Genomic DNA, 9779 nt, shown 5'->3' on the forward strand with positions numbered 1-9779 from the left:
CCAGTGAAACAGGGGTGCTCTGAAAACACCCCCATTAGCAATTAGTGCTTTCCACCTGATTAAATGAACGCGGCGCAGCAAAACTGATTAAATGAACGCGGCAAAAACTAATTAAATGAACGCTGCAAAAAAATCGACCAATCAAAATTTTGGTCGAGCCAGAACGTATCGACCAATAATCGACTAATCGACTGGGAGATTACAGCCCTAAAGACATTGTTTAAATTTTTTACATACACATTTTTCCATAATCGATTTTTTTAAATTATTATTTTATTAAATTTTTATATAGTTATCCACTACTGTTCAAAAGTTTGGTACAAAAAAACAGTAATATTGTGAATTTATTTTCTACAGTTAAAAACAGCTCTTCTCTTTTTTAGTATATTTTATAGGTAACACTTTACAATAAGGTTGTATTAGTTAACATTAGTTAATGCATTAGTTAACATTAACTAACAATGAACAACACCTCTTCAGCATTAGTTAATCTTTGTTAATGTTAGTTCATAAAAATACTGCTGTTCATGGTTTGTTCATGTTTGGTCACAGTACCTTATTGTAAAGTGTTACCATTTTATATTTATTCCTGTGATGGCAAAGCTGAATTGTCAGCAGCCATTACTCCAGTATTCAGTGTCACATGATCCTTCAGAAATTGTTCTAATATGCTGATTTGGTGCTCATGAAGCCTTTCTTAATATCAATATTGAAAACAGTTTTGCTACTTAATATTTTTTTCAGGATACTTTGGTGAAAACTTCAGAAGAACAGCATTTCTTTTTGAATAGATTTTTTTTTGTAACAATGTAAAATGTTTTGCAGTCACTTTCAATCAATTTAATACATCCTGCTAAATAAAAGTATTAATTAAAAAAAGATTCTTACTGACCCCTAGCAAATTGTCTCTCTCTTACAGTATATTGTACGCTACTATGGTTTTAGTTTTTGCTGCTTTATTTAGTTTGTGTGGACTGCTTACAACCTAGAAAAAAACCAATGAGAGGGAGGAAAAAGAAAGTGAGAATTAAAGTTGTTGCGGAAATAATTGCGGTGAAATAGCAGTGCAGAGAAGCTGTCATCTCATTTCCCTCTGGAAGTCTGCTCCCCAGCAATTACCCCCTTCGTGCCATTTCAACACCAGAGTCACAGGAAATCAAACAATCAAGTTTACTGCGGGGGTTTTCATAGCGGTTGGTTGATGACCTTGTTAATGGAGGAGAACAACCAACAAAGTTGGGAGCTTTTTATAGGACACAGCACAAATGTAGCTAACTGTGGCTTCTGCGCCACTGGCCATTTCAGTGCGTTAATAATACAGTGCCCTAAAAATACTGTTTAATGTTGTGTCTATGGCCAGCGATAGGATTGTTTAGATGCACACCACTATTTCATACAATTTTCCTCCTCTTTTTTTCCCCCCTCTCCTTTTACCATCTTCTTTAGTTTGGTCTGCTTTGGATCGCAGTGAACTCATTCATGGTGTGTTTAGGCTGAATGTAAAGCTTTTCAGCATTCCATCGACCAATTAAATTCTGCCAGTTGCATTGTGGGTAAGAAAAGTAGTTGACAGCTTTCATTGTTGTGCGCTCTTCACTGGGTTGTGAAGGTATATAGAGGGGCCAACCACCTTGGCACAGCGTTGGGCACTAAACCGTTGACACCCACAATTGAAAACGCAACAAACAGTTCTTGTTGTTTGTCTGTCTCGCTTGAAGAGTTTGTAAAGTGTTACACTACGCATTTAGCCGCATTGAGATTTCCCTCAGTCGCCTTGGCCTGAAAGAGAGAGAAATTGAACAGAAACGCACACAAACACAACAGCAAAAAAAATCTGACCCAATAACAGGAATTGAAACTTTGGCCAACAAAAGGCATTTGTGAACACTCATTGTGTCCGCCGTCCATTTCTTCTTCCTCAACGGTCAGTGCTCATGAATGCCCCAGAGTCTTAAGAACAAATATATTCAGACGGAGCACGCTCTGTGACGGTTTATTTAGAGGGTGTGTGAATGTAAGGGCTTGGACACGAGGACATGTTTTTCTCAAAGGCACGTAATTATGAATGGAGCCTGGCATGGCGACTTCCAGCCTGTGCATTCAGTGGGTGGCTGGCACCATACTGCAGGCTGTAGGATGGCACGGTTCACTCAAGTGCCCCCATTGAGTCGCCCGCTGCCAGCTGGATCTCTGCTCGGCGGGACCCGGAGACCTACGTGCTGCTGCCAAGCCAAGCGTGTGTGTATACTGCCATCTAGACGCTCACAGTGGAATAACCTTTGACTGAATGCCAGTGTCTGAGAGAGAGAGGGGAGAAAAAAGGAGACTTGAGCAGTTGAAGATTATATACAGATCACAAGATTGTTTAAAAATGGGTTGAAGATGCTTCAAGCTGTGGGAAACTACTGTTTCAGCTCCTTTCTAGAAGGATCTGTATTAACCGCAGTGCCATATTATCGCAGATGAACGAACAACTAGATCTGTTCATAATCTTGAGGTAGTCTCATTTGTGAATTCCTTTTCTAACCAGGCGGACATCACAAATGACATCTTGTGTGTGCTGAACTCTTGAAATCAGTGCAATGGAAACCTCATGCTTAATATCTGAGGTTCACCAGATTTGTATTTTGTCATCTTCGCCTTGTCACAAGCTCTTTGTTTTAGAAACATTCAAAAAAACTGTAATATTCATTCATTTATCATACTTTTTATTTTAAATACACCGTGAACACGAATAAGTTGGAAAAACTCAGTTAAGTTAAGAAATTCAAAGTTTAAGTATGCAGAACTAGCATATTTTTATTTTGTATTGATACATTTTCATTGTTCTTAACTTGAATTGTTTGAGTACAAAACATTTAACTTAAAATGTTGTACTGTAACCTCAATGTACACATTTTTATTAGTATAAACTTGGCTAGCTATAACGAGCTAATTCAGAAAATGCTAACATGTTAATAATAACATGGTATAGCACTTGTTGAATGAGTGCAGCAATATTAAGCATTTAACATACTTGCTCTCAAACCAAGCCACATGCACCACTCGTCACCATGATGGTAACCCTCCAAAAACCCACATTTAACAGAAACTCTTCCACAAAATAACATAAAACATTAATCACTACTAAATCTCCCACTTAACATTAATCTTGCACATAAAACATTTATAAAACACTTGACTTTAGCATTTACTTTCCATTTTGAGTGCCATGGGCAAAGCATGCTGTGAAATAGAAATCCCAGCCCAGTTTCAGTTAAACTTAAGTTTGTCTAAATTAAAATAAATAATTTTATAAAACTCAAAACAATAAAATAGTTCAGTTTACTTAAAATATATCCGTTCTGTGAAATGAGAGTGCTAAATACTCATAAGTTCATTTGACTGAGCTAATTTGTTTAATTTAAGTTTGTCCTACTCAAACAAATTAATTATTTTGAGCGTTATGGTTTACAATGTACTACTTTTGTTTACTGAACACTTTCATTCGTTAACACAGTTATGGAAAACCTGGAAATGTTGTGGAATTTTACAGTTGTGAAGTCATGGAAATTAGTAAAATCTTTAATTATAAAAAATTCTGATGTGAATATATTTTCATACGATAATCTTGTGTGAGAAACAGACCTCAATTTGAGTTCTTATTCAGTAATAATGTTTCTCTCCATTTAAGCTTTAAACCACAGGTAGCAGATTGAGTCAGCAAATTCTTGAACTGGCGAAGTTTGTGAACAAATCATTTAGACTGGTTTTGTAAATCGAATCATTTGATAATGTCTGACTTAGAAAAATAAAAAAATCTGTCATGAACTCATGAGTGTTAGGACAGCTTTTCAGTGCATATCAACTTAAAATTAGATCTAGTCTTCATAAAAGCTGCCGTATGACTTAAGAAGACTTGTAATATACTGCACAAGTTTGATATATCATGCTATGCAGTGTTATTCTGTCTGTGCTCCTTTTCCATCATGTCTAGCTTTTTTATTATATATGTTGAATTATGTGGCTATTTTGACCTATAGATGTCACTGAGGAGCTTTTTTTATCTAGAGACATTTCTTTAATTTATCCAATGTTTGGGTTTTCCTTTTTGTGTCTAACGAGTTTCTGAATGCCCCCAGAGCCTAACGTCTTTAACCTTTTGGTATTGTAATAAGGTGGTATAAAGTCAGGCATTGTGTGCTGTGCCTGGCCCCCCGCTCCTGCTCTTACAGCGATATGTGCTGACCCTGGAGGAGAAGAGAGGAGCCTTTGTCCCGCCAGCGCTCAGAGAAAAGACATTATTTACTGCCACAGGGGAACACGGGGGCACGGGGGAATTCAGCCATCAGCCGCTGAGAGAGAGAGAGAGAGGGAGTACGAGAGCGAGCAAGTGCCAGAAAAAGCCGTTTGTGTCCTCAGCCATGCAAAAAAAGGGTGATTTTCTCTGGGTTGGACAATCGAGCGTCTGTTGGGCCCTGCCCATATTATTATACGAGTAAAGCCTGTTTACATTGAGTCTGATACTGTTTGGATTTCAGCACTGCCGGCATTGTGGATCATGCAGAGTGGTGTAAGGAGGTGAAAGCTTTTTCCCCCTCTCTCTCTCTTTTCACTTTCCCTCCCTCAATTTATCTGTTTCTCTCCCTTCTAAGTTCCCTTTTCTAAAATAATCAGCAAATTAGTCAGATTAAGTGAGCATAAAGTTGACAGAATGCCCAGTATTCACATTGGAGTATAAAGCAAATACAGAGAGGCAGTAGTAGGTTATTTCGCACAATGTTTGTTATATTATGTAATGTATTATATGGGCAACGTTCTAGGATTTTGGGGCCTTCAGCCTTTACCTCCATCCAGACACTGTCAATGCCCTCACTAGGGCTGCGCAATTAATGGATGCCACAATTACGTAATCGTTCCAAGAAAAAAAAAATCACTTATATTATTCTGTTTGCTTAAGATATGTCCCCCCCCATTGTTTTAATTTTAGTATAACATTATAATACCATGCATATTTTTAGTTTTTTTATTTATTTAAAGAAGAAACCAACCAATGTATATTTGTCATTAATGCTTAATGCTATAGAAAAGCAATACATGTTTTTCAGGAAGATTGTTTTCATTTTGATATGACAATATGGCATGCAGTCACTTCAAAAAATGGCATAAAGCTATTCAAAACATCATTCAATGTAAATTGTGATAATCGTAATTAATAATCGCAATTACAGTTTCAAGGGAATAATCGAGATATGTGATTTTTGTCATAATCGTGCAGCCCTAGCCCCCACTAATAACACACTTTTTTGTTTATTTTATTTTATGTGTTATTTTATTCTATGAAACATACAGTATTTTATTATATTTTCATTTGAACTAATATTAACTTTTAGTTTTTACTACTACTTTCAACATATTTGAATAAAAATACAGTAAAAACTAGACTGGGTAAACCCAGCCTGATCTGCCGGCGATTTGATTTCGCCCTGCAGCTCAGTCTGGAAACCTGGACATTCTACTATTTCTATTTCTATTTCTACTGCTTCGGTTACATTTTTGCGGGAACCAATCACAGACTGGCTTATCCTTTAACACGATGATGGATTGAGAAATGATGGGTCATTGCCCGTTGATCACGCCTCTTGTGGTCTGATTGGTTGAAGGACTATCCAATTGCGTACAGTCATTTGAACTATGCCCTTTGATCACGCCTCTTGTGCAGTAAAAATACAGAGCAGACTCCCCAGACCAATGTTCAATCTTAAATTGAGCTTGGTCTGGTGATAGCCAGACAAAGTAAAAACTGTAATATTGTAAAATTATTACAACTTGAAATAGCTGTTTCTATTTTAATGTATTTTAAAATGTAATTTATTCATGTGATGTCAAAGCTGAATTTTCTGCTGCCATAACTCAGTCTTCAGTCACATGATCCTTCAGAAATAAGGACAATAATTGCTGCTCAAGAAACATTATTATCAGTGTTTTGCTGCTTAATATTTTTGTGGAAACTGAAATTTTTGATGGATTCTTTGATGAAAAGAAAGTTAAAAAAAAACAGCATTTATTTGAAATATAAATCTTTTTTAACATTATAAATGTCTTTACTGTCACTTTTCTTTAATTAAATGCATTAAATATGGAGAGTTGCTGTTCATATAGCAAATTTAACACCATTTGAGCTAATTGTAACTTTGCCTCATTTTCTACTGTCCTGTGTAGTAATTTCTCCAGTGAAGCAACTCAGACTGCCCCCTATGGACCTCACAACCAACCAGAAGCCACAGCACCTATGCCCTCAGCCCCGCCTTCTTCAGCATCAGCATCCGCCTCCGCAACAGCATCATCATCTTCATCACCCCCATCTTCATCCACCCCGGCCTTCTGCCCTGTCCAGCCCTCACGGCAAATTGTGGAACGGCAGTCGCGGATGCTCAACTTCCATGTGGAGTACAGGCAGCGATCCATAGAGGTGGTCCTGGAGGAAGCCAGCACAGTCGGTGAGCACACACACACTTTTTTTGATAGATTAACACTATATACATGAACAGTTAATCATCTCTTGATAATAGACAGCTTACTGCCCACTTCAATAAAAGAGTCTGCATGATCATGCTGCTCTTGCAAAGGCAGCACGTGATTACAGTAAACCACACAGTCCTTTCTTAGAAATACCCGTTACACTGAGCGATCGAGTGTCTAGTAGAATAGTTAATGCATATTGTTACCCACAATGCTGACTCGTTTCCCAAATCAGTTTAGACTTTTGTCAAATAGGCAGTAATTATCACATCATCTGCGATAATTTACTATTTAAAAAAATTCTCCGAAATGATTGGAGCATTTTCTTGGTAGATACTGATACTGTAGATACTGAGCTTTGATTCTTGGTATGACACAAGGCACTGAACTGAACCACACACTGTTTGTGTGACTGTATTTCTGTGAATGAAAGTTGAATCTTATGTCAAGAGTGAAGTCAACAGGAAGAGCTCTGTGAGTCACAGGGGTGTGAGGCACCCAGCAAGCCACACAAATACAATGAAAAAGGAAAAAAATGATTGTAAATTCACTTTGGTAAATTTTTAATAAGTGCACAAAAAATGTGTTTGTATATACAGTATATATGTGTGTATTTGTGTGTGTATGTTGTATATCTAATATATACTAATATGAATTCATAAAAAGAATTACAAAGTGTCATGATTGCTCTCAATAGTAGTGAGGAACTCTCAATGAGGAACACAATTCAGAGGATTTAAGCAACATTACAAGAAGCAGGTTTGATGAATGTAAAATATGTTTTTAAAATATTTAATTTTCAAACAAAAGTCATTTGTCAGCTTGGCACTTGAACTGGCTAAAGGTAAGCAGGACTTTGCTAAATAAACTTCAACCAAGACAAAACTAGACTGGACGCATACTGTCCTCTAGTGGTAACCTACTGAACTGCGATTAACCTTTTATAACAGATTCTCATTTCTTTCTCTCTGCAGGTGATATTAAAACTATTTTAGAGACTGAGCTGCAGGTCCCTGTCTCTAAAATGCAGTTAAAAGGCTGGAAGAGTGGAGATGTATCTGACAGTGTAAGTGTGACTCTATTGTGTTAATATTATTTGGCCTATATTTTGCGTCAATGATGCATTAATGCATCTAAATGTAACATTTTTACATCGAGAACATTATTTATATGGTAGTTGAAAATTGTGAGTTATGTGTTGAGAGGATGGGTTGTATTTTAAAAATGTCCATTATTATTATTATTTTTTTTAGTAGTAGTAGTAGTAGTAATTGTAACTTTCTTGTCTGTTCATGTGTACTTCATGTACAGTTTAGCAAAATGGCAACTTATAACCTCTTTGATGGTTTTCTTATTTTTTCCTTTCAGACGGTTCTGCGGAGTTTACACCTGCCCAAGAACAACAGCTTGTATGTTCTCACCCCTGATATTGCCCCTTCAGCCAGCACCAGCCAGAGCAGGTATGTCTATACAGTGTCATAAAAGTTGCCTCTTTAGCTCAGATTGTGCTCTAAAAACTGTTCCAGGTAATGCACATGCAGACTATTAGCTCTTCAAACTGAAAGGATGGACATACATCTTATGTGATTTTTATACGAGCGGCCCATCTCTTTGTACCAACGTCTCCCACCCACTAAAAGCTGCCCATTTATTTCTGTGAAACTCTCAAAAGTAGAGGCATCAGACATTTGTGTTCTCAAGACTTCAAAATCCTGTTTAGATGAGGTTGATGGCTTTACATTCACAAGATTTAGTCAAAGATGTCTGTAATACCTGGGGAGTGTCTGTTAGCATTCCTATATGAATAATATAATATGCCATAATACACAGCAACTTTTGAATGGCTGTCAATAGAGAAATTAATTTTGTAGTTAAGGCATCTACCAGCAGGGGCTGAATGGACTGTTTTAACCAGAAAACCTAGATCCTTTATGTTTAAGAGAAGTCTCTCACTCACCACTAGGTGGCATTAGATAACCACATTTTAGACAGCGACAGTAGATCAGCAGTTTGATTGCAAAGCATTGTAATCAATTGATGAGCTTGTGTTTGTTTTTTTATTTATTTATTTATTTATTTATGTGTGTATTTACTTATTTATATTTGCCATGCTGTTTAAAAGTTTGGGGTCAGTAAGATTTTTAAAATAAATTAATACTTTTATTTTATTTAGGATGCATTAAATTGATCAAAAATAACAGGTAAGCTAATAGTAAGGTATTTTTTTTTACACATTTTTTTACACATTAAAAGTTTTTTTTTTAATTTATTTTTTACTTTCTATCCATCACAGAATCCTGAAAATGTGTCTGTTTCCACAAAAAATATTAACAATCCGCATATTAAAATGATTTTCGAAGGATCAAATGGCACTGAAGACTGGAAAAATGGCTGCTGAAAATTTCAGAATTTCAAATTCAGATTTGACACCACAAGAATAAATGATATATTAAAATAGAAAATAGCTATTTTATTGGAACTGTTTTATGGTATTTACGTAAAAATTTTTTATAAGCAATAAGCAGTTTTTAAATAAGCAAATCATTATGAGCAGAGCAGTGCGATTCAAAGTAATAAATGAAAGGAGCTTCAATTAGAAAGGGCTGTGTGTGTGTTATATTGATGTGCATGTGTTTGTGTGTGTAATTATGTGTTGATTAGCACTGCTGTAAGCCCCGGCGGGAGGTGGTGGTGATGCCGTCGAGCGACTGGGTATAAACTGGCATCTCTGTCAGCTTGTGTGTGGACACTGTACTCTAGAGTGCGAAAACATTCTGAGAAAAGTACTTAATGGGCTGTAAACTAACATTGTGTTAACAGTACCCTCCAAAACACATCAGCGCTTTATTTTTTTCCACGTTTTTTTTTTCTTTTTCCTTTTAGCACCTTGTCAGATTTGGTCCGGAGGCATTTTGTGTGTGTGTGTTTTTCTTTCTTCTTCTTAACTTTCATTTCAAAGATTGCAACAAAAAAAAACATTACTGTGACGTACCGCATACTGGTGGTCAGGGTTCAATTGATCCGTTGAGATCACATATATTTATTAACGTGATCCTGTCGGCAGCTCTCGCCCATCTCGTTTTTCCCTCTCGGGCAGGTGACATGCAGCAGAGACCTTGTCACCTCTCTCTAAATGGCACAATATCTAATATCCAGCACCTACTAGAGCTCATCATCGGTGGCGGGCTCTAATTATTTCCCAGAAACTATTTTAGAGGAGTCAAAATAGGGGAGAAAAAGAAAGGGCCGGTGTTAGTTAGGTGTGACCCCATTGTTGC

General features: G+C 36.7%; 1 protein-coding gene across 1 annotated transcript in view; it reads left to right on the forward strand.

Annotated features, from left to right (window-relative positions):
* faf1 (Fas (TNFRSF6) associated factor 1) overlaps positions 1–9779 on the forward strand; it is a 78492-nt gene that overhangs the window by 13389 nt on the left and 55324 nt on the right. The window contains exons 4-6 of the mRNA XM_079826351.1: positions 6202–6479; positions 7476–7567; positions 7870–7961. Of these exons, the coding sequence (XP_079682477.1) occupies positions 6202–6479; positions 7476–7567; positions 7870–7961 (462 nt within the window). The remainder of the gene's footprint in view (positions 1–6201; positions 6480–7475; positions 7568–7869; positions 7962–9779) is intronic.

This window comes from Gobio gobio (assembly GCF_949357685.1).
Source record: "Gobio gobio genome assembly, chromosome: 10".
Classification (NCBI taxonomy): domain Eukaryota; kingdom Metazoa; phylum Chordata; class Actinopteri; order Cypriniformes; family Gobionidae; genus Gobio; species Gobio gobio.